Here is a 23,563-nt window from a genome sequence, read left to right as displayed (position 1 = left end):
TGTATGTGAATAATGTATGCGAGATCGCAGTACGTCATTTTGTGAAGGAAGACACTTGACAACCTCAAGGCTCCGACGTAAACAATAGTCAACAAAATGGTGCCGATTTAGGCAGGTCTTTCTCATAGCACCATGAGACAGAGATTTACATATTTGACTCTTGATCTGACAACCAATCGAAATTTAGCACTGTGCGTAGAGCCGCAATAAATCCGCGCCAAAGAATGTAAGTGAATTAGACTCAACGCTTCCATTTCATGTTTAGCTTGATTTCGTCTATTGAACGCCTTTTCAGGGGAAGCTGGCCAAGTCAAACGCGACCATGTGTCAGCTTTACACACACACCATCCCACTCACAATAGTAACAGGTGCCCATCTTACTCAAGTATTACCGAAATACGCTTTTTTTGTGGGAAACACGGGATGATACTGGTAATCGAAGTCTCCAGAGCTCATGTGGCAGAACTCACTTTCATGGGATGAATTAAAGTTTCCCCACGGCCGCTCGGCCTACGGCAGCATTCCATCGTATAAAGCAGTATAAGCTTTCTTTTCCCTTGATCGTTTGCACGCGGCTCCTTCTTTTCATCATTGCGAAGACATGGCAAACCCGGAGCTCCAATTCGCTTCCTCCTGGATATCAGCATTCGGCGAAGCTATCAGTCAAGCAAATATTGATGCCGTACTTAACTGCCTTGATCCGTCTTGCTGGTTCCGTGATTTGTTGGTATTCAACCCGAGCCTTGAGACTCGTCATGGACACGACGCTATCCGTGCTCATTTGCAGCCTGTGCTCGGCCAGGCGAAAGTCTTGAATGTCGTCCTGGATACAAACCCTCATGGACGACCCCAGGAAGCTCATTTTGGTCCAGAAACGCCTATCATTACAACTGCGTTCGATTTCGAAACGCCTAGAGCACTCGGAAAGGGCTTCACACGTCTATACTATCCAAAAAATGGCGAGACTCCAAAGGCTCTTGCTGTTATGATGATGGTAAACGATTGGAAAGGTCATGAAGAAGCAGGAAACGAGTCCGGGGTGTATGATGGGCACAATCTGTCATGGGGCGAGGTGTATAGGCAACGGCGTGAGGAGGTTGAGAATGACCCTCAGGTCGTCGTTGGTACGTCGGGCTACGTTCTATTACAGATCTATCTTCACGAATGGATCAGTTGGTGGAGCTCAGTCGGGCCTTCAAGTCGCCGCCCGTTTTCGTCAGATGGGCATCCGAACTCTTGTCATCGAACAGACTGCTCGCGTCGGCGATGTCTGGCGGAACAGGTATCCAACGCTTGCGCTGCATACTCCACGTTCACACCACAATCGTGAGAATATTCTTTTACACTGCAAAATCACATCATAATGGCCGAAATGCTTAGTTTTGTATCAACCGTATCCATCAAATTGGCCAACGTTCACGCCACGAGACAAGCTAGCTAACTGGTTCGAACAATACGTAGATAATCAGAATCTCATTGTTTGGACATCTACAACTCTCGAACCAACACCTAAATACGATTTCGATAGGAAACGCTGGACTATCACCGTCAGCCGCAATGGCAAGCCCCTTACACTTCACCCACAGCATCTTGTCATGGCCATTAGTGTGTACGGAGATCCAATTATCCCGTCTCTTCCGGGGGTTTCCTCTTTTAAAGGCACGATCCTCCATTCCAGCGCATTTTCCGGCGGTGAGCCCTTCAAGGGACAACGTGTAGTTGTTCTCGGAGCAGGAAACACGTCTGCAGATGTCTGCCAGGACCTAGTCTTTCGTGGGGCGCAGAGCGTAACGATGGTCCAGCGCTCCGCAACTGCAGTCGTCTCAGACACGTATCTCGCTGCGTCATTCGGTTTGGCATTTCCCGAAGGCCGTCCTGTGTACTATTCAGATCTTGCATTTGCTGGGATACCGCTCGGTGCGATGCGCGAATTGGGAAAGAAATTGCAGTCTTTTGCAGAGGAATTTGACAAGGAGATGCATGAAGGGCTGACTAAAGCTGGGTTCAAATTGACATCTGGACCGGATGGTGCAGGACAATTAGTTATGGTATTCGATCGACAAGGCGGTGAGCATATTTTGCATTCGCGCCGAACCAGTTGTTAATGTATCACCCGGTAGGATATTGTAAGCCACCCGCCGAACAGTTACGGACTTAATATTCTAACGCATAATTCCGGAAGTCATTGATGTAGGCTGTGCAGCGCTCATTATCAATGGGAAAGTCAAAATCAGACAGGGCGTCGAGATTGATCATCTGAGCGAGAAGAGCGTCGTGTTCAACGATGGTTCCAAGCTAGATGCAGATGCAATCATTTTGGCGTACGTACCCTCAGTTCTCTCACACTTATGCCATGCCTATATCTATCTATGTCCTGCTTAATTGAACGGTGTCTCATTAAGAACCGGGTGGCATTCTGTTCGCAACAAACTCATCCGTATATTTGGCCATGAAGTCATTGATAAAACTAGCGAGCTTCTTGGAAGTGATGAACACGGGGAGATTCGAGCTGGATACAAACCATCTGGTCAATCGGGGGTGAGCAGTCCAGCATTGACGCATCAAATGTTCCAGTTCTTAAATTATATGTCAGCTCTGGTTCGCTGGGAGCGACTTCGCTGTCTCGCGATTCTATTCGAAGTTGCTCGTAAGTTTTTCCACCTTTCCTCGTTGCCGATGAAAACTGAACAGTTCCTGGGGATCAAACTTTCTCTATCGAACAGGCATTGCAGATCAAGGGTATTGAACTTGGTTATTTAGAGAACTAATAGTCGTATTGGCTTCGTGTTGTGTAAATGGTATTGAAAAAAAGTGAGAAATACACCTTTATCCTAACTGTTTATAAGGACACTTCAGCGAGTCATGCATGAGCCAACAAGACTTTGCAATCGTATAGCCATGCAAAAATAGCTGAGGAATGATGCTGCAAGGATTTTTCCGGTCTCGGAGAAATCCTGATCCCAATCAGCGGTGGCGTAAAAGACAACTTTCGCTGTGTCACTGTTTAATCATTCAATCATAAGAAGATTATTTGAACGTAATAACAAGTGTACTGGACAGGAAAAACAAACTACAGCCACATTGCACACCAAAGACTAATCCAAGCTAAGGATATTGGTTGCTATAACATTGCATTATTTAGATGAAACTTATCTAAGGACACATAATGCAAAATAATTCGCAGTAATTATACTACTACGCATATTTAACTTTATCAGTATTCACATGTGTTTACCTTACGTTGTGATCCCAAATATGTATACATTCAGGCCCCTGATCAATCACCTAGTGCAAAGTTCACCTTCTATCTGTGTCAGCCATATTGAGAACATCAACCCTTGATATAAATAATTAGATGATGCTGTGTTTACGGTAACTGAGGCTGGGTTTAAACTGTATCAATATCACATTGATATCTTCTGCTTGAACCCAGAGACTATAAAGTGCAGTCCATCTACTGGACAATTTAATAACAGAATCGCCTTGATACACCCCTCACTTCTTTACCAATATGAATCTCTCTATCCGTTCTGATTCTGACATTGTTCCCATTGATCCAAGTGAAGTCCCATTTGCTGTTATGGCAATTAACACGGACCAGTATTTTCAAGTTGCTGTTGTAGCTACCTTAGCTTATGATGCAGGTATGAATGCACCAAACCCTTATTTATATGCTCTATAGTAACGGCAAACTATGGCAGCTATTACTATGGATAAAGAAGTAATAAACATTTATTACAGATCTACATGTGGATATATGACTGATTAGAGAACTCACAGGTAAAGTATTTCTGGGTGAATAGTACAATCTCATCTGTCTGCAAGATTCTGGAGATTAAATAACATTGAATATTCAAGACTCCTTCCAGGAGACTTGTCAATATTGTTTACTTCCTGGTAAGCTTAATAAATATTGTCTATTCTTACCTAGTAATTTACTTTTCTACCATGGGCAACAAGAATCGGTATACTGGTCTACTAGGTCCTGTAGCCTTAGTACTTTGTAAGTTGTCTAACTATTGGAAGAGAATATACTAATAGCCATTTGAAAGTCGATACTTACAGCTCTACTATAAATTTGTATGTATCTTTCACCATATCGAATGCAGATTATAGACTCCTGATCCTTTGGCGTTAGATGTAAGCTAAGTATGAGAAAACCAGTTATTTATGATTGAGAATTCCCAGGTCTGTTCTCACTATGGACCCGGCTTATTACAAGTGAGATTTTATTAGTAAATGATGTACAACATGAGTCTGACAATCATGTTTAGATTTAATTGTTGTTATATCTGTTGACTGTATGAAACCGTCAACAACATACATAATAGATAAAATCTGATCCGTATTTTTAGACGTTCTTATGATCCGTGTTATTGCTCTTTATGCTCAAGGTATTTTTTCCCCTGTCAGTCGCTTGTGAGTACTAATATTTCATACATATACATAGATACAACACTGTCAACTGTGTTGAAGGTGCTGCTATGTGTGGAGGCAGTTTTGAAACTTGTAGCAACCATCTATATTGGCAAGTCTGATGAAAGTACGTTTTATTACCATCAAAAAAGCATAATCAATCTCTGAATTCAGTCAAGTTGGCGTTGCAAATCTTGCCAATGCCTTAGTTTGCTATGAAGGCGGGGTGCCCGGAATAAAATGGGCCTTTCTAGACTGGTATGCACTTTATGCAATGATGCCTACTGCAAACAGAATTGTTACTTACCCGAATCATATTACAGGGTCGTCCCAATGGTGTTTGAGCTTATACTCATGGTTCTAGCAGTCTACAAAGCAGCACAGTATTGGAAAGACGCTGCAGGACTTGAGGGAGTGCCACTCGTGAAAATTCTTATTCGGGATCAAGTAATTTATTTTGCTTTGTGAGTCCACAGTTCTAAAATGAAGTAAATGCATCAACTGACAACAGACATGTAATTGTAAAGCACGGTCTTTTGTTGTGCTATGAACATAGCACAATATAGGCTTGAAGTATCAAATAATATTTTGGCGGGTGTTTTGCAGGCTCTTGGAAACCCTTCCTTCCTTTGCGTTATGGGAAGTCGCATGCTATTTAACCTTAAGGAAGCGAGCGAGCTAGGTGTCAACGAAGGAACGAGCTACAGAATGAAGACTGTCAGCGAAATGCAATTCGCGTAATAATTCTATGCTCGGGATCGACGAAGGTTTGATTCTTGGTCGTTAAATTGTTCTGCGTCACACATCACTGATTCCGATACAGACTCCAGAGGATCGAGTATATACATCACTCCGTAGCTTAACAAAGTAGGAGAGAATCACAGGCTGTGAAACTTGGTTTTTGGTAGTCTATTTATATCCCTTGATGCAAGTCTACAGCTGTTGAGGCTATTTTGCTGTAGAAGTAGAGTACAATGGAACGATGAAGCGATGAAACATAGAACTTATGTACAATGTATATTGACGTCACAATAGTTACATGCTCTTATTGACATTGACTGTGTATATAGTAATAGTACCACGCGAAAGAGAGAAAGGAAATCACGAACCACAAAGGAATGTACGTAGCAATTAGGCTCACGAAACGCAACAAAAGGGAAATTAGAATGAGAAGTGCGGAGATCTATGTGCTATATCTAGCACAAAGGAAGGAAAATGAAGGAACGTGCGGATGAATATGGAAGACAAACAAAAAATCCTTTTTGTGTCTTTACTTATTTATCAAGGAGATTCAGCCGCGAAAATCTATTCACGATGCGCGAGTCAGTACTAGTCACTATTAATGCAGGGCTTTGGCGAGCTCCCACCTTGTTTGATAGGTCGCTATACATCGTGACTGGAGATGACGGAGACGACTTTGCTCGTGTGGAGTCCTGCCGTGAGGTGATAGCGAACTTCTTCTCTCCGCCTTCAGGGAATGCAAGTTTCGTATTATCAGCATCTTCCTCAGATTTCCTTCCATCTGCATCGTTTCCGTCTTCTCCTTGTACGACAACAATAGGCCGCGGTTGAGGAGCATCGTTTGAAGGCTCAGTTTCATCGCTTGTTTTTGTTTCGCTAAGTCGAATCGTCTTCAAAGAAAGTGTGAGTGCATTATCTGCACTTCCCTTTCGTGAAGAGAAACTAGACGTCTTGGAATTGGAGACCGTGGTTAGCGAGTGAGATCTTCCTCTCAATTCTGCGGCTGGAGGCAACGGAGAGGTTATGATCGAGAGTCGTTCGTTATCTTTAACGTCAAAATAAACCAGTCAGGGATAATACATAAATTTGAAGGCTGAAGATACTCACTTGGATTGAATGGATTTCTGAATGAAGGAGGACAACCGGCCGTGCCAGACATATCTTCGGATCGTCGGCGAAGTACGCTGTCTACAAATCCCGGAGGCATTGGTACATAATCGTGCTGAACATATTTATAACGCTTACTATCAGTACCAATCTTCACTCCACCACCAACGACACGCCAGTTTATCTTATAGAAATTAGTCGATCTAGCCCTTTCCGCCTCATTTGAAGGGGTTTGGTCTTCCGAATTTTCAGACGGCTTTCTTGGGGTCTGCTCGGGAGTCTTCGTTTCTTTTCTAGTCGGTTGAGTACTCCGTCTTGGCACAGTCAAAGGTACAGATGCGTGGCTACTGGAAAGGATGATAATGAGAAAAGTTAGCAAGCTGGCCGTCAAACCACGATATCTGCCTACAAATTGCACCGATTGCCCTTATGACACCGTCCAGGCTCGTTGAAGAACCTACACGGTTTGCCTGTAGCGACCATAAAACTTCAATCAACTAATAAATATGAATTCCTAAAGACACATACTTCGATATTGCGAGCTAGGCAGTGAGGTTGCTCCAACATCCCCATTGGGCTGCGAGAATACGTGTTGACGAGGTGGCTGCTTCTCTTGAGCATTTGCAGTCGGTCTCATCTGAGCCGATGACAAGTCCTGATACATAGGAAATGCGAATGGGACGTGCACAATCTGCAGAGGCAACGGCGAAGTTGGAGAGTACATCGGGAACGGGGAAGCTAAAGGCGGACAATCCAGCGGGCTCTTGGGAGCGTACTCATGTGGTGGATATGGTAAAGGTGAGAACGGAGGCATTGGGAACGACGGAACACGATGCATGCTGGGCGGGTACTCAGTGTTTATAGCAGACGCTGGAACCGCAGGCGTATCGTGTTCGTCAGTTAACAGAGACGATGTGGAGGGAGTCTGTATGTTCTGATAAGAAGGGACTCGCGCGGGTGTGCTTGACGATGAAGAGTCCAGATCTAGTGTGTCCACATCTGAGTCACTGTTCTGAGAACCACCAACATTACAATTGGTGCTCGGACGAGGGGGAGTAGCTTTAGGAAAGAGAGATGAGGGTGCAACGAGAGTGTTCGCAATGGGCGTGGCAGCTGCACAGTCCGTGGAAGTCTCTGCTGTAGGAAGGACGTGCATGTAGCTGCAACGTTCTCCGTAGACACATTTCCCGAGTATGAAGTTGCGGCAGGGGCGTGCTGCAACGACGTACCATCAGTCCATTGTCGAATACGACCACTCAGAGTAAGAAGAGACACACTTCGATACTTAGGATGTTCCTCGGGCTTCGCCTTCCACGCTCCATCGATCTCTCTCACATCTACGTCCTCATCCGTGCTCTTATCCGAATCAAGCTCAGGTACGTCCTCAAGTAAACTCGTATCCAATCCTCTACTTGCGGTGAACGATCCAGCCGGATGTTTGAAGCGACACCAATATCCATCTCTACATTGCCCGCCGAGATAGAACCTGCAAGGTTTCGTGCGCAGCGTCGCCTGGGGATTCTTCAACGACTCATACTCCTCCTGAGTTGCGATGACGTGCGCAAAGTCACATTCATCAGCAGACAGAGGACAATCGTTTGTCTGAAAGTAAAGACAGGGTTTTGCTGAAGCAACGCTCTGAGAATCGCTTCTGTGTGGAGACGATCAAGCACGTACTATGGCGTTTGGTCTTTGGCATGATAGCCGACAAAATCAACCGAAGAGAAGACGCACAGACAGGAATGAGAGAGGGGCAAAGTAAACAAGAGACGGGAACCACGAGCTCTTAAGGCAAGAATGAACAATGAGTGGCCGCTTGATGCAACGGACAATCGGAAGCGCAGATGGAGGAACAAGAGAACGAGTGGAGTGAAATAGTCTGCAAATGTGAATCACTCAGCCCAAATGAGTGTCTGGATCTCAGCACGATATTGACCGTGATACGTAGGTGAGATGTAACGAGGGTGAGTGTTTGGTGGTGAGGAAGAACGAGATTCTTAGCAGATACGCGGAGCGGCAGCTCAAGATTGCATATGCACGAACGGGAAAGTGAGAGGCAGAGTGAGGATGAGGAGAAAAGAGCAGTTCAGCATAATAGAGCGGCTAAGACGAAGAAAGGGCCAATTTGGACAGAAACCCAGAAACGCGGAGTTGATCTTCATTCTTCCCGCCAAAACGGTCCCTAAAAATCCGATTCTCATGTTCGATCTATTCATTTAGCTTTTAAATTTGCACCTCCACTGAGTCTCAGATATAACCTTTAAAATATGCTTCCGTTGCAATGCAATGCTAGGGCTTAAGCTGGAGACAACAATGCATGTTATTTTGCACTTTAGCATCGCACCACTGGTGGCCAAAGGGCAGAAGGAGTTCTGCAGTGTACCAAACGGATCAAGACTAGCACGGGACCTGACAGCTTATCCAGATATAACAGAAGAACCGAACTCCTTTTGTTGATTGTTGGCCGGTGGAACGGAAGCATAGGCGTGTGTCGTCTGAACAGAGTTGGAAAGTGAACAATAAGCAGGCGAGAAGCTCATCGGCCATGCTTTTATTGTGTCGCAACACGTGCTTCTCACCTTACCACATTTAGAAGTGCCTTGCTCAATTCGCTCGGCGCTCGGAAAGCACCGATAACGATCCATTTCTCAGTGACAAAGCCGCATATATACAGCTGTGTAGCTGACGGCCCTAATTTCGTGTCCTTCTCTTCACTCTGTCATCGCGATAATTCGCGCGTTTCGTACATGAACAACTTCATCGCGGTATTGATGTAATTTGGTACTCTTGCTCTCGAATCACCTGAAAGCGCAACAGTTCCCCTCGCAACTATCCCAGAATGCAGAACTTTCCTCTCTCAAAATCAAGATCAACCGTTGCTTTTCACCTACCTCTCCCCCTTCCATTCGTTGCGCCGACGTTCCAATTAAGGGGTACTTTCCACAAGCAGATGATTTCGGACAAATAAGAACAGACGCGACCAGAGAAACAAAGACAGACGCCACTGGAACTTATCTGAAGAACGGAGGGATATATCGTCCGAATGAATTTCCATCTCATTGTCGCTATAGTCAGGATTAAATACTGAAACAAGCAAGAGCAAGGATCTTCAGTTCTAAACCGCTGTGAATGATGTCTAATATGATTGTATATCACTTAATTTATTGTCATCTATAACTCTTGTACTTTGTGAATGTGTAAAATTTTGTATTGTTAATATTAGCCCAGCTCCGTCCTCATGCTCTATTTACACCCTCAACAAAACTGACTCTAAGGTCTCAATATCCTATCAATGTCAACATTATTCACAAATCCAAAGCATATTATTTACAAAATGGAATGCACATTCATAATTAACAGTGTTTCAGACTCGACCCCTTATAATACTACAAGAAACAAATATCCAAAACATTCTTCTTCGAAAGCGAGGCTCGGTACACTTCTAACAACAGTGTGTTCAGACTGTTAAATGTTTATTCAAGAGCCTTTCTTCTGGCTTTGCAACTATCAGTTTAAGCATGTCCTTAGAAATGGCTAGGACCGATTAAGCAAGAAACTATTTCCCACGTCCGCTCCTTACATGTATTTTTAGAAAAGGCTATATTTGGTATTTACGGACAAAGTCACGATACATTTAAAAATGGTATCCATATCCATATCCAAGAAACGGGAGGAACGGAAATCTATAAGAGATATTACAAGAGAGGGAATAACGCTACTGCTGCTAATACAAATAAAATGAATGAACGGCTGTATCCCATCTAGGGCTTATAAACATGAATCTGGACTATCTTATGATTTCATACAAATGCAATATCGATAAACACACATACAAAGAAAAAGGAAAGACAGAATTAGGTTGAATCGACTCGATTCAAGAGAAAAATGTTTATGTCTTTGGTGTTGGTATTTGTTGGTGTTGAGTGTTATATCCAATTTCCGATTTCCGAACTTTCCGAGTCCGAAACTTCCGGGATGTGAAAGTCAAAAGAGTCCGCATATGCATGTTCTATAATGATGATGATCTAGTGAAGAAAAGAACGTAGAGAAGGAATGGTAAGAGGATGGCGGATATGGGTGTTGGAAGGGTGAGTGATTGAAGGCTGTCATCACGGAGTAAACAAAAGGAAGAGAAGAATCAATAAGTCAGCCGCCAAGAAGTCAAGCGATATTCTCAAATCACTTACGCAGATGACGATGTCGCCTGTTGCGGCGCCTGGGTGATATGTACGGTCATGACGGCAACCAGTCCGTCTACCGCATTCGTAGTCATACTTTGAAAATGATTTATCCCATCACTCGTATTCGATAACAACCCCGATACATATTGCACACTCGTCTGGTACATGTACCCGTTCGCCGACGTCGATCCAGTATATGTCGATGAATTGGTCAAGTTCGAAGTCGGGATGAACGCGTTAGTTGCATTCCCAATAAGCCAATCTCGACCGAGGTTGTACCCATTATCAATGATATCGTGTTGCTCCGCAATTGGTTTCTCGTATGAGAGAGCCATAAAGACCGCTTTGCTGTCAGCTTCCTTCCCATCCTGTACCCAATATCGGAAATGGTTCCCGCCCTTGATAGTCTCCTGACATGTACCCAATGTCGGGTCGCCGTACGCCCATCGAATGACAGCAGTTTCGTTTACTGTTTCCGCGACATCCCGAAGATCTCTCATGAGCTACCTTCTCGTGTGAAGTGAGGCGAACAGATAAAACTTACAGTAGCCATCGCCGTCTCCAAGGTTGGCCATCTGGTCAGAGCCTGAATGTTGACCGAGGCATTCTCCTGCGAAACCAAGTGAGATGAAGTAGTTCTGTAATCCGCCATGATCCTCCGAGTCGACCAGCACTGCCGCGTCTGAGTTTGCAGATAAGATGACGTTGAGTGGTTCACCGAGACCTTCGGGAAACGTTTGGGGAATTTTCTAGGGATAAAAGAAAAGCAAAAATAAAGTTCATTATAAGAACTTGATACGTTAAAACATGAGCTAGCTTAGCACGCACTGTCAAGAAGCTCCCGCCATTGTTTCGGGGGTCGAAATATCCTGTAGATGGCACGTTCGCGCGTCGTGAATGACCACTGGGGTGTATCGGTATATCCAAACTAGATGATGACGGCATGCATAGTGCGAGGAGGAATAGCTGTAGGGATAGAGACACAGGCAGCCGCGGGTGCATTCCTTGCGTTCCTGGCCACTTTATCTCGAAGTGGTGAATGGTGTGCCGTAAGAGATGGATGGAATAGAAAAGGAAGGGCGGATTGGGGATAGCTCGATAGAGTATTGGAGGTATAGATGATGACTAGAAGAAGGAAGGAGGACGGAGTCTGTGGGAGAAGAGCGTGCACGGTGACATGCGCGTTTAGTGGACAGGAGCAGACAACGTCGCCAGGCGGCCGGGCCTCTTGTTCCTCCCTCTTTTGGAAGGCGTGCCCGGCCCATAAATACACGTGTTGTCCATCCACCTCCGAAATTGAATGCTTCCATTAGAACTCTTTCCTTTTCAGCGCATTCGAGTCCTTGCTCATCCTCAATAATGAAGGAGACTGGAGGAAAGCATCGAAATTAACGTGTAGGCTGTAGCGCTCGTCCTAAATTTCAAAAACGATCACATGATAATCATGAGCTCGCGTTTTCCACTTCTCAGACACCTTTCATTTAAAGTGTTCCGTCTGCGCTGTACAGCGCTTGTGCACAGCCTTCGATCATGATCGTAGGTATGAATGAACCAACGTGGGTTCATAGCTTTCGCAAATATAAATCGAGTCTGCCACTGACTTCAATTTCTGCTGCCGACAAATTTTCCTCTCTGAGGTGTCGATCTAGAAACACAGGCAATCGAAATGACAGCCACTTAGTACTCGGAATCCATCTTTCTTGTCCCAAACCAAGTATGCCAAGATGCCAGGATCTAGGCCAACAACTACTCTGTATGCTACCATCACCACCTACTCTTATTCTCTCTGTGCCGAGTTCCTTGGCACCTCCCCTCTTTCCTAGTCGAAATAAATATTGTTAATATTAAACTAACATCCTTAGATCAATATACTCGCCTTCTTGCTCCTAAATGCCACTCATGACAAAGTTTGCCTCCGGGCGTTACACGGCAGCCAGTAGAGAAAGCATACAACCTTACTCATCTTACAATATATATATTATATAGTAATATACAGACCAAATACATTCCCAGCTCCTAAGACACCCAACTATGCACAAAGAACCTCAATACACCCACAAACTTATGCTTCTTCATCATAGACTCGAGTCTAGAAGCCCAACATCCAAAAAAATTCAACAGCACCCGGCCTGAGATACACATATAGATGATATTTATATTGTGTGGCACCGTGCTGGCGTGAGAGACGTCCCGCAATTTGCAAAGACCGATCAAACGTTGCAGCGATATGAATCAGTATACAGTAGGTTCATTGATCTGCCAAGCACTAGCAGGGGACAGTATAACACGTTTTTTACACACATAGTAACAGGTTGATTTTGTTAATATTGAAATGCTGAAGTCGGTAGGTAGGCCAAAGATGTAAGGATAAAGTATTGTATAATGTACTGTATCGTTTCTTTTCGTTCCCTAGTCATACGAAACAACACAAGCGGCGAAAGTAAGTTAAAGCGAACCTTTTCATTATACTATGTACTCAATACCGAAAACAAGTCAAATCCGAGTCAGGAGAGCAGGATAGAGTCTACAATCATCAGCCAAACGCAAAGCGAAAACGGTATAGTCAAAGGAAAACCGCAAAACACGACAGCGTGGCAAACAGAACAAGCCAGACCAAGAAAAAAACACAATTTTCTAACTATATTACAATAAAATGGGCACGTACGATTAAGCAGCCATCGAACCTTTGGAATCCGGGGAAGCGAGGCGTTGTCAGACAATATACAGGTTTCTTTTTTCTTTATCCGGGATGCGTGAAGATGGAGAAACGAGAGAAAACGTGTCAAGAGCAGTAAGGATGTAAAGTTGGAACAGGGTTGGAACAAAAACGAATCCAGGTAAGAAAAGCGTTGAACACAGAAAGTGGGAGATTGCAAGAACGGTATGAGAACGGGAGAGCAAGGAAACATTGCACGACCAGACAGCAAAGAGAAAAGAATTGGCATAAGAGACAGGAAACATTGAGGCGGAGAAACGGATTGCGGAAGTGGGTAGTAAAACACGGATATGGGTCAGGGAATCAAGCCAGAACAGACAGTGAAACAAACGGAGAAAGGAAGCGATAACGACAGTAAGCGCAACGTAGAGTGCATAGCGGAACTAGCATCACGCATAAGGGACACCAGACATGGTGCCAACGTACGGCGTCGACATCTCAACATTCGTCGGCCAAACAGGAGCGGGATAAGCAGCTCCATCCATCGTGTACAGGGCAGCTGCTGGTGGAACAGAAGTAGCGTCCTGCACGCCGTATTGGTTCCACATTTCGTTATAAGAATCGTATGACGTATTCTGAACGAACGCATTCTCAACATTATACGCCTCAGACGGGAAGATGATCTTCGCTTCCTCCTGTTGAACATTGACAGGATAGTCAGTCAACCGTTTCCCCATCGGGTCAGCACAAAGTTCTTGCAAAACGCGTAACACTCGTATCGCCTGCGGAACAATCTGGCCAAAGTCTCTCTCACGGAGGTTTTCGAATATCTCAATCGCGCTTGCGAGCTCGCGACGCCATTCATTCGCGTCCGGATGGTACAAGTCGCGAAGGAGGGTGACGCCGAGCGTAACCGATGCCTCGAACATGTACATACTAATGTCGAACGGGACCTGGCGCTCCCACCATTGATTCATAAGCAGATGGCCTTGAGAGTGCAGAACACTGATCGCATATTGCGCGAGTTGACTCTGGTCCCATCCATAGCCCATTGCATCTTGATGTGCAGGTCGCGAATACGCCAATGCCCGATGGTAGAACAGGCAAGAACACGTGTAGTAAGACCGTAGCGTCATACGCTGGAGATATAACTTCGGATATATGTGATCGTACGAAACGTTCGGCGTTTGATCCAACTTGTAAAACGACGGAAGGTTTGCAAGCCATTCACCCATTCTAATGTCGAAGTACGCGTGACCGTCTTCGTTGTCTGGCTGGGCGCTCAGGAACTGGGGATGATGTCAGTTATTTATCTATAACAGCGTAATGAATCCCATCCCCACCTTCTCTTTCGCTTCGCTAACGATTTTCGTCATCGATATGAAATACGCCTGGAATAGCAGTGCTATGTTCGTAGATCCATCTAATGCAAGGGCATCCGAGCGGGCCGAGGGAAGTTGTACATTGCAGTCTCGAGACCGAACGACTGTAGGCCTTCCCAAAAAGAGTGACAAATACCTACATAGGGGCATCAGTGATCCGTGAGATTTTTCATCATATAAACTGACCTATCAAACTCGACACACAGGTGCCAAGACACCAGCATGAACGTACGTTGATCGTCCGTTACGTTCTTTGACTTCCCAGGGGCCAAAAAGTTGTGCAGTCCAACGTTCTGGGCGTCACGCAGAGCGCTGCCAACAACCTTCCATGCCTACATAAAAATACCATGAGTTTAAGCGGAACAGTATGGAGGATAAATGCCTCGAAGCTGACCTCGGTAATCCTACCTCTATCTTGAAGGTATCTTGCCAAAAACGCGGCTCCGAGGCAAGAATAAACGGCGCCCATTATGTCACCGTGTTGAGGCGGTGCATCTAAAGATGCGTATCTGTCCTCCTGCAATTTTCTAGCTGCCATAGCCTGATTGAAATAGTCCCTACTTTCTTCCTCAGTAGCGCAGGCTGGAGAAAAGCAGAACATCGAGAGAAGCAAAGCCACCCAGTACGGATTGTACTTCTGTAGGCAAGTCGGATCGGCTCTAATACGCTCCCACATCAACTCGTGCGACGAGAAGAGAACATTGTACGGAATCCCGATCGACCAGTTCACGTGCTCGTGGAAGCTCAACAGGAGCGCCTCGCAGTGTCTGGGTGGATCAATGCCTACTTTAGTACACGCCTTACGAGAAGCCAATTTTCGTGCCTAAACGACTCACGCTTTATCAGGCAATCTCGGCACGAACGGCTCAGAGGGGCGGAATGCAATTGATTGGTGCAGCTGACTATTCAGAGGCAGCTCGTAGACTCGGTATGCCCCGGAATTGGTGAGCTATTGAGGGGCGGAGGAGAGGGGAGTTAACTTTGTTTTTGGTCTTTATCGGGCCGCCTCGTGGCCTACTTACCTCCTGCAGAGCGTAAGCGAAAGAGCCCTCGGCAAGATGATGAGCCTGTAAAAATCGTAAGATTCTGGAAGATACGGGGGATCAAGAGGAGATCGCAGACCTCCTCGGTGAGCTGCATGCGGGCCAACGCAAGAGCAGCTTCTTTAAGTCCCTCGCTTTGAGGGCGACCCTCGAACGGACTTTGCGAAGATCGAGAGTATAGCGGAGATCCAGCCTGAGACGACTGACTCAAGGGCGATGATGCAACTACAAGACTCTGATAACTAGTCGGCGAATATACACTGCTAATTGGACTAGTCTGCGCTATTGCCTTCGATGAGGATGATGCTGCCGTTGGCACATTGTTTGCAGGGAAGGATATGGTCAGGATGGATGGTTTCTCCTTCCGCGCCGCGGCTCTCCCACCGGGCGGCCTTGCGGGTGGCGGACGTGCGAAGGGCTCCGTTTCCCATCGACAGAGATGTTCGACCCCGCGTGTCTTGCACAGCGAACACGGCTGCTGTCTGTCACATTTCTATCCAACAAAAAAACAAAAAAGCAAACCAATGTTTTAATCATTCTGGTCGTCGGAGAACGGGCGCTAAACAGCGACGGATCGGACTTGTACTGACCTGCCTTCTACGCGTACATTCGACGCAACTTACTCGGAGTCTTCTGCGGGTCCTCTTCTTTGGCTGATCTAGAAACTGCTGCTGCTGGGTAGTGTCTACCATCGACGTCGGGGGTGGCAAGGCGGACATGGCTGGAAGACGTTGACACCGACAGCGTAAGAAACAAAGTGGAAGAGATTGATGCTTGCTGATGCTGGTGATGCGCGTGTCACGTTTATTTATGTGTGTTACGCACCTAGTCCCAATATGGTGTCCTTCACTCCTCGTTACCCCTTTGGAGTTCTCGTCCCCCCGCTCTGCGCGGCGCTTCCGTTTCACAATTCGCATTGTTTTTTACTATGCGTCTCTGCCAATGCTATCCGTTCGTCCGTCGGCCAACCCGCATTGTAGCGCGTCATCCCGCGGATGGCTGTATTTAGACTTGTGATAAGAAATCGAACAAATTGATCGCCGCGTCTCTCCATTATTGAATTATCCCCTTCTTGGCGATTTTCCCCTTTGAATATAAAGGAATAGTTACCGGAAGTCCCTCCTCGACATCAACACATTCCAAACAAATCAGAATGGTTGGTCCACATAGCCCCTGTACGCCTCGATTACGCCACCTTCCAAGAATGCCCTCTGCAATGTCTCTACATATATGCGATCAATCTGACGGAATTAAAAAAATATTTGTGGCTCACCTGGGGAACTGGCCTTTGAGGTGGTGCTGGTCTGACTTCAGGAGGGGACCACCTTGATCACCTCGGTATATATCGCAAGAAGCTCTCTAGTGTCAGCACGAGCTCGTCACACCAGAACACCGCCAAGCTAAGAAAGGACAATCATCGCGAAGGAGAGAACACGCTATCAATTCCCCCTCTCTATCAGAGCGCCGCAAAGAAGTGGAAGCAGGAAGGAACGACGACGCGAGGGGATGAAACGAACGAAGCACCACGCAGGCACACACACACCACCAAGGTCTAGGGGCTACCAGAGAGAGACGTCAAGCGTCATGCTTTCCCATCTCTCGCAACTCAACCTTAAAACACACTCACGCAAGCAACATTATTAAGTCCTTCTCCCTTCAAGTACATCATAGATCGCACTTAACAGCACCCTCCACTCTTAACCGCGAGCGGCAGGAGCCAATCTCCAGGCCGGAAATTCTTAGACTTATCCGGCTACCCCGAATACCGACCTGTCCATCCCTGGTAATTTTACGCATACATAATTCTTATCTGCGAAAACCCATGCGTTAATAACCTGCATGTACACAGCTCTGTAGACTCCGGCGATCATCGGATGAATTCGTTTCTGTGGAGCACTGTCGGTTGCAAGAATCACAAACTGTGAGGAAGGAAGCGCTGTTAAGGAATCAAGCTCGTATCCCCTCAAGGAAGAACAACTTTGTTCCCTGATTTACCGGTCATCATCAATTTCATTGTCCCACTTCTCGGGGGTGGCAATGCTCTTCTCTCCGTTCCTAATTGACCGGAATGTTTTCATTATTTTTAGTCATCCATTTTTAAAAAAGTGCAATTTAATATTTGTATTTGTATTGTCAAACGGACTACGACTAGTGTAATTACGCACACTAGTCCATTTTGCTTCCACTAGCAAGCAAAATGAGGGTGCAAGCGAGCGTCGGGTAGACGTGGCCACATAGAACACCTGAACAGCCGTGATCATCGGCATAAACAAATCATTAGATATGTGGCGTTGCGCAGATGACCCCGTCTAAATTCTAATAATCATTACTACCCCTCACCGCATTCACATCTTTTCTTTACTTACAAACACCCAGACGCTCAAGTTAGTCTTAGTCTAACAGTGAGTGTCTTTCATTTCGGTAGTACATTTCGTTATCCGTACGTACGTATCTTTACAAACGCTCAAATTAGTCTTAATCTAATAGTCTCTTTCATTTCGGTATACATTTTGTTATTATTCATATGTATGCACACTTCAGAAAAGCCTTAGCTTGGCATCGATACATTTCTGCAACTGCACAAAAAACAGAGAAAGAGAAAAACGAGACAGGGGCGAGAGAGAGAGAGAGAGAGAGAGAGAGAGAGAGAGAGAGAGAGACATATACATAATCGTGCATAGTAGCTCATACACGCATATACGATTTCACTTTCAAACGAGGGATCAGTTTATGAGGAGGGGTAGTGGGGACAAGGGAAGGAACAAAACCGGAACGGCAACAACAAACGACAGAATCGGAAACAACAGAAACGCACCAAGCGTCCCCATAAGTCGACAGGAATTATAAACAGCCAGAAAAATGGAAAAAGGAAGCACACGGAAACGGAATCAGTAACGCATGTCAATTGCGCCCGAAGAAGAACCAGAAGTAAGAATAAGGAAATGGAGAGAGAAAGAGGGGGAAATATATATTGAGACACAGGAGGATAGTCCTTGCTTGAGAAAAGAGGAGGGAAAAGGGTAACAAATACCGGAATTGCACCTGGCGCGCTCACCGGAACGTATTAAGTCGCCAACAGCAAGAAGCCGGCGGGACTCCTGTGTGAATGAATGGGATCAGGAACTCCGCTACGATGTATCAGTCAAAGCAAGTTACTCACGAATAATTAAAACGAAGTCTAACTTTAAGATCTAGAGAACAGACTGGTAACTGTGCCTCTCCGATCACGCGAAAAACGCGTCGAGGACGCTCCACTGATGTTGCTATCTAGCGAAGCTCGAGGACGACGCTCCACTCGCTCGATATCCGAAGAATTGCGAACAGATTGTACCTCAGACTCAACTGCAGAACTCCCTGAGACCGTGCGTTTCCGAACGTCGCGTTCTATCTGCTCCTGCAAACCTGCGGCTGCCGCTCCACCGGTTCGTGAGAACGTACGAGACATTGAAGACGTAGGTGCGTGTCTAGGACGTTCAGGAGAAGCTTGCGTCTTGTTGATTGCAATTGTCGGCTCTGCCGTCCCAGATAACGTCTGGAACAGTGAAGTTGCCGCTCGACTACCAGGACCCGAAGTCTTTGGACGCCGACTGACAGTAGATGCTTTTTCTGATGTTCGTCGGGAGAGGAGTGATTCAGAAACAAGCGTTGGTAGGGCAGGGGGAACAGCAACAGTGTTGGAACGACGCGGGAGAGTTCCCTGGTGTCGGGCCGTAGCAGCCGCGGAGGGCGAATCCACCGGGTCATCATCCGCATTTGAATACTGGTTAGTACGTGCCTTGGAGTCACGCAAGTCTTGGAGGGAGTCTAGATGCCGCGAGCCTGTGAGTGATAACCTGTTCAACTTCCGAGATGATAATTCATTATCGCCAATAGAGTCCGACGATCTATGGCCAAGCTCTGCGTCAGCAAGTGCCTTCGAAATCGTCGCGGGTCGGAAAGAGGACGTAGATGATGCACTGTGTAGGGACGTGAAGGACGTCGTCGTTCTCCCCATCTCACCCGACGAGGCGTTCCACCGGGTCTTACCATCCAGACTGCTACGATTCCCTTCAGAGGATAGTCTACTACTTTCCGACTTGCGACCATCAGCGCTTGGACCGACCTCTGGCGTACGTCGCCGCATTGCACCGTCGTCAAGGGACGCTGTCCGATTATGCATGCTTTCTGCCGCCGATTCGCGCAGAACTTTTCCAACCCCCAGAAGGAAGGACGTCATTGTTCTTACAAGTTCATCGCTCACACGGACGCTCTCTCTATAGTCTGCTCCGACGTCCCTCCAAAGGCTAACGAGGTCAACTGCTCGACCATCCTCCCCAAGTTCTGCATCAATCTGCTCGTCGAGAGCATGCGAATTGCCCCTCCGAAGCATGTTGTTCAATGCATCGGCGGCATGAACGATGTTTTGTGCTGAGCGGAATAATTCAGGGATGGTCACCATTGTCGTGTTTCCTAACGAGGGCAGTCGAGATAATTGAGATTCGAACATTCCCAGAGACTCCAGCATCAAACGCGTATGTTCTGGCACAACATCCGCCCCAGCAGCAGAAGACAGGTTATGTGGACTAGCAGTCGAGCGTCCAACTGCAGCGGATGAGCCACTGCGTTCACCAGCTGCGGACGAGACATTTCCATAGTTGCGAACTTGAGATGATGGACGAGAAGATACATCGCCAACTTGCCGGTCTCTATCCCGATCAGATGTTATTACGTACGCAGAATTGTAGGTACGCAGTGCGGGAGGTGCCGTTCGCGGCTCCTCGCGATATGCTGCCATGGAAGTTGATGGCCTTTCGGCTTTTGCAGTTTGGGCATTCCGTTGCGCAATGTATGTCGGATTGGCGGGTGTGCGAGGCTCAATGTGACGTTCGTTATCAGAAATCGCTGGACGCTCGCTGAATCGTGTACCAGGCCTTGAAGAAGGTTCTAGCCGACTCGTCAAGGGTCGTGCACCAACTTCACTGCTAATACGGAGTCTTCTGCCGCCCTCGCCGAAAACATCTTCACCACCTTCCTCCCGTAATTTGACTAGTCCCGCAGCACGCAAGCTCTCTCCCACAAAATTGCGTCTTGGACTGTCACCATTAATAACCCGACGGGACGGAGATGGAGCCTCTTCGTCCGATCCGTTCTTCAGAGGAGACATGTCCTGTGACAACCATCGTGTTTGGTGTTTACGTGTAATTTCTCGTATCGACGAGAATCTCTGAGCTCGTGTCCTCGGAGTCATCGGAGAGTCGTGGAGTGTTGCACGGGAAGACGAGGGCGAGTCCTGAGCTGAGAATGCACCCGAAACAGTACGTTCTCGTCGCGGTGTTTGAGGAAATTGTGTAGAAGACTATTAAAACAGTGAAATGAAAAGCTGTTGTTTTAAAATGAGATCATAGTGCTTACTTCACCATTACCACCACCTCCTCCACCGAGGAATTCGCGAGGCAATGGTTGTCTTCGCCTTGCGTCAATGGGACTGTCACGCCGAGACTGAGCCACCGCTGCAAGTGCAGCAGCTTCGATATCATCGGCACGACTTTCGGGTCTTGTGCGTTGTTTGGACACATCACTTGGTTCAGCTGACCGCTCTCGTACTGAACGATCTAAGAAAGCCGATTTGGACTCGCCAAAAGCAGAAGAGGATGTCCGTCGTTCTGCCATACTCGCGGATCGAAAATGACTTCCAGTCGTCGAAGTCGGCGTCTCTGACAAGCCTTCTGAATCAGAAGCTGCATTATTTCCATTTGCGTTTTCACGTTCTGTCTCCGAGCCTGACGCCCGTGACATTGACTCTGAACGTCTCCTTGTTAAACGTGAAGAGGGCGCAGTGGAAGTTGAAGCAGTAGTAGCAGACTGTAAAGGTGAACGTCGGGTCACATTTGTCGGAGACGGTGTAGAAAGACGAGAGCCAGAAGATATTGAGGCCAGTTTACTTAGAACCTAAAAGAAAATATGTTTGAGAGAGCATACAGAACGAGCAAAAGAAAGTGCATACCAGACGATTGCGCTGGGTCAAACTTTTAACACGCTGCAAGGCCGAATTGCTCGACTCCTCGTTCAAGCGTGAGTTACCACCAGACAGCTTAGCAGTGTGGTCTTCGTCGTTTCCACCGTCGCCGTCGTCGCTCGGGGAGCTTCTTGCGCTACGGGCGCCATTCCCATTGTTCATGAGTTCGTTCGAGTTTGAGAGCCGCACGCTGTCCGTGCTCAAGTCGCCGTTGCTGCCGCTGCCCGTCGAGTTTGAAGCAGGGGGCGACGGCAGACCGGAGGAGCCTGGGCTACTTGCAGTGCTAGGAGGTTCCGGGAGGTCAGGAAGAAGAGCGGGGTTGCCGAGGAATATTGCAGAGAGCGGACGCCTATGTTTTGTGGCAAGGGGCGGGCGGGATGTCATCTGCAGTGAAAGAAGAGCCAGTCGACGCCCATGAGACGGCGAGAAGAAGGAGAAAGCGCGTCGTCAACGACGCCGACGGCGAGCGGAGGTAGCGGGTTGAGGTCAAAGGAAGAGAGAGCACCAGTTGCAACAGTGAGGGGCGTGGACACTCGTTGCGCGCGTGTCGCCGAGTGCCTGCCTTATTTGGATGTGCAGCCCTTTATTACTAACTACAACCACCGAGACCAGCTTACTTAAATAATCTCAAAAATCAATTCTGAAATGCCTCCCCAGCGCACCGACCTCCTGGGTGCTGCTCGTGCCTTCTGCGACGCCTTCGCCAACAAGCAACCCATAGACAATATCCTCTCATCCTTCGCGGATGCGCTAGACACACGCTGCATCGAATACGGAACGGACTATGTCGCCCCCTTTCTCGGCCGTCCGTTCACCGGCCTCGATGGGGCAAAGGAATACTTCACGAGAGTCAACCAGAAGCTGACCTATAAGGACATGCACTTCTCCGATTTCATCGTCGATACCGACGAACTCAAGGTCTCCGTCAAAGGCAGTGCAACTTTCACAAGTAAAGAATACGAACGAAGTTGGGACGAGGTGTTTACATACCGATTCGAATTCGACGAGCAGCTAAAGATAAAGAGCTACGAGGTCTGGGGAGACACTGCCGGCCTGTGCTTTTCCGTCTGGTACAATGAGATGATAGCTGATACTGGTATGGGTGAGTGCATTCGTGTTCATTTTTATATGTAACTGCAAGTACTAATCAGAGATGACAGGTCTTTTGGGGGACTACTAATAGTGAACAAAAATGTATATGTTACATGTATGCGAGAATCCAAAGAAATGAAAAGATAGAGAAATGAACAGGAAATCGATTCATATTGCCCTCCCGATATCAGGGTCCGATGTATCACCGACGTTCCCATTACTCGCCCCTCTCCCACTAGAAAACCGTGATTGCAGCTTTTCTAGCGGAGACTGGAAGTGTCTTAATAGTGCCGGTCTTTCCATTCTGTTCCGCGTCTCTTGTTCTATCTTTTCATATAGGTGGTCAAATAGGAGACAGAACCATCGCAGTTTTTCTAGGTGTCCAGGCACAGGTCTGCAAATGGTAGGTCTATTGCTCAAATCGAAGTGGAAGGCTATTAATAACCTTACCTGGTAATAAATTCTAGTCGCTGCGGAGGATCCAAGTTCATCATTCTAAGAATCCAAAGTCAGCATCGCCATCACATCTCAAAGTCAAGTCAACTAACCTAGACAAATAATCATTTCGAGCCCACTCAGACGTTAACACTAAGCTGTACACAACAGTGCAAGCATGTAAGTTCACGAAGATCCCACACTCGCAGTTCTAAATACTTACTCATGTAGATAATGTCTAAGCCTCTCGTATCCACAATCCGCGCCATAATCCAACAACGCGTACTGCTGCACACACTGATTCGCAAAATCCTGAACAAGTGATAAATGCCTCGGCTCAAAATCCTGCTTCAAAAGCCTCTCGAACGTCTTGCTTGCTTGCCACAGCATCATATCCCTACTCGCACAGTAATCGAGTGACGGGTAGGCTTGGATCCATGAGAGGCAGCCTTCGAAATCACCGAATGGGACTTTAGCGAATTGGAAGAGGGCTTCGGAAGAAGAGGACGACGTCA

General features: G+C 46.8%; 7 protein-coding genes across 7 annotated transcripts; 3 read left to right on the top strand and 4 right to left on the bottom strand.

Annotated features, from left to right (window-relative positions):
- The first annotated feature begins 573 nt into the window (after nucleotides 1-573).
- On the top strand, nucleotides 574-2,819 carry FOMMEDRAFT_113586 (dimethylaniline monooxygenase). Its single transcript, XM_007270776.1, has 8 exons — nucleotides 574-1,124; nucleotides 1,174-1,326; nucleotides 1,381-2,068; nucleotides 2,158-2,162; nucleotides 2,183-2,321; nucleotides 2,403-2,538; nucleotides 2,594-2,647; nucleotides 2,724-2,819. Exons 1-8 carry the CDS (start codon nucleotides 602-604, stop codon nucleotides 2,766-2,768), a joined length of 1,743 nt encoding a protein of 580 aa, XP_007270838.1. The 5' UTR covers nucleotides 574-601; the 3' UTR covers nucleotides 2,769-2,819.
- A 692-nt stretch (nucleotides 2,820-3,511) lies between these two features.
- Nucleotides 3,512-4,884, top strand: FOMMEDRAFT_31538 (uncharacterized protein; the record flags this gene model as incomplete). Its single annotated transcript, XM_007270623.1, has 7 exons — nucleotides 3,512-3,644; nucleotides 3,932-4,003; nucleotides 4,275-4,301; nucleotides 4,356-4,394; nucleotides 4,451-4,543; nucleotides 4,596-4,674; nucleotides 4,740-4,884. The coding sequence occupies 7 exons, from the start codon at nucleotides 3,512-3,514 to the stop codon at nucleotides 4,882-4,884; spliced, it is 588 nt and encodes a 195-aa protein (XP_007270685.1).
- Nucleotides 4,885-5,440: 556 nt separating this feature from the next.
- Nucleotides 5,441-8,354, bottom strand: FOMMEDRAFT_23340 (uncharacterized protein). Its single transcript, XM_007270599.1, has 7 exons — nucleotides 7,942-8,354; nucleotides 6,793-7,889; nucleotides 6,674-6,734; nucleotides 6,403-6,611; nucleotides 6,265-6,345; nucleotides 5,784-6,202; nucleotides 5,441-5,721 (listed from the first exon to the last, which is right to left on the bottom strand). The coding sequence occupies exons 2-7, from the start codon at nucleotides 7,418-7,420 to the stop codon at nucleotides 5,698-5,700; spliced, it is 1,422 nt and encodes a 473-aa protein (XP_007270661.1). The 5' UTR covers nucleotides 7,421-7,889; nucleotides 7,942-8,354; the 3' UTR covers nucleotides 5,441-5,697.
- Nucleotides 8,355-9,905: 1,551 nt separating this feature from the next.
- FOMMEDRAFT_23338 (uncharacterized protein) lies at nucleotides 9,906-11,532 on the bottom strand. The gene is made up of 4 exons (XM_007270598.1): nucleotides 11,274-11,532; nucleotides 10,990-11,194; nucleotides 10,452-10,914; nucleotides 9,906-10,367 (listed from the first exon to the last, which is right to left on the bottom strand). Exons 1-4 carry the CDS (start codon nucleotides 11,445-11,447, stop codon nucleotides 10,274-10,276), a joined length of 936 nt encoding a protein of 311 aa, XP_007270660.1. The 5' UTR covers nucleotides 11,448-11,532; the 3' UTR covers nucleotides 9,906-10,273.
- A 1,578-nt stretch (nucleotides 11,533-13,110) lies between these two features.
- Nucleotides 13,111-16,385, bottom strand: FOMMEDRAFT_148940 (uncharacterized protein). Its single transcript, XM_007270775.1, has 8 exons — nucleotides 16,117-16,385; nucleotides 15,606-16,019; nucleotides 15,506-15,550; nucleotides 15,320-15,432; nucleotides 14,878-15,250; nucleotides 14,670-14,815; nucleotides 14,445-14,619; nucleotides 13,111-14,390 (listed from the first exon to the last, which is right to left on the bottom strand). Exons 1-8 carry the CDS (start codon nucleotides 16,243-16,245, stop codon nucleotides 13,551-13,553), a joined length of 2,235 nt encoding a protein of 744 aa, XP_007270837.1. The 5' UTR covers nucleotides 16,246-16,385; the 3' UTR covers nucleotides 13,111-13,550.
- A 2,325-nt stretch (nucleotides 16,386-18,710) lies between these two features.
- Nucleotides 18,711-21,683, bottom strand: FOMMEDRAFT_31534 (uncharacterized protein; the record flags this gene model as incomplete). The annotated part of the gene is made up of 3 exons (XM_007270622.1): nucleotides 18,711-20,861; nucleotides 20,918-21,454; nucleotides 21,510-21,683. 3 exons carry the CDS (start codon nucleotides 21,681-21,683, stop codon nucleotides 18,711-18,713), a joined length of 2,862 nt encoding a protein of 953 aa, XP_007270684.1.
- Nucleotides 21,684-22,149: 466 nt separating this feature from the next.
- Nucleotides 22,150-22,841, top strand: FOMMEDRAFT_128703 (uncharacterized protein). The gene is made up of 2 exons (XM_007270774.1): nucleotides 22,150-22,623; nucleotides 22,682-22,841. The coding sequence occupies exons 1-2, from the start codon at nucleotides 22,167-22,169 to the stop codon at nucleotides 22,699-22,701; spliced, it is 477 nt and encodes a 158-aa protein (XP_007270836.1). The 5' UTR covers nucleotides 22,150-22,166; the 3' UTR covers nucleotides 22,702-22,841.
- The last annotated feature ends 722 nt before the right edge of the window (nucleotides 22,842-23,563 follow it).

Source organism: Fomitiporia mediterranea (assembly GCF_000271605.1).
Source record: "Fomitiporia mediterranea MF3/22 unplaced genomic scaffold FOMMEscaffold_14, whole genome shotgun sequence".
Classification (NCBI taxonomy): Eukaryota; Fungi; Basidiomycota; class Agaricomycetes; order Hymenochaetales; family Hymenochaetaceae; genus Fomitiporia; species Fomitiporia mediterranea.
This window is presented reverse-complemented; position numbering and strand designations above follow the sequence as displayed.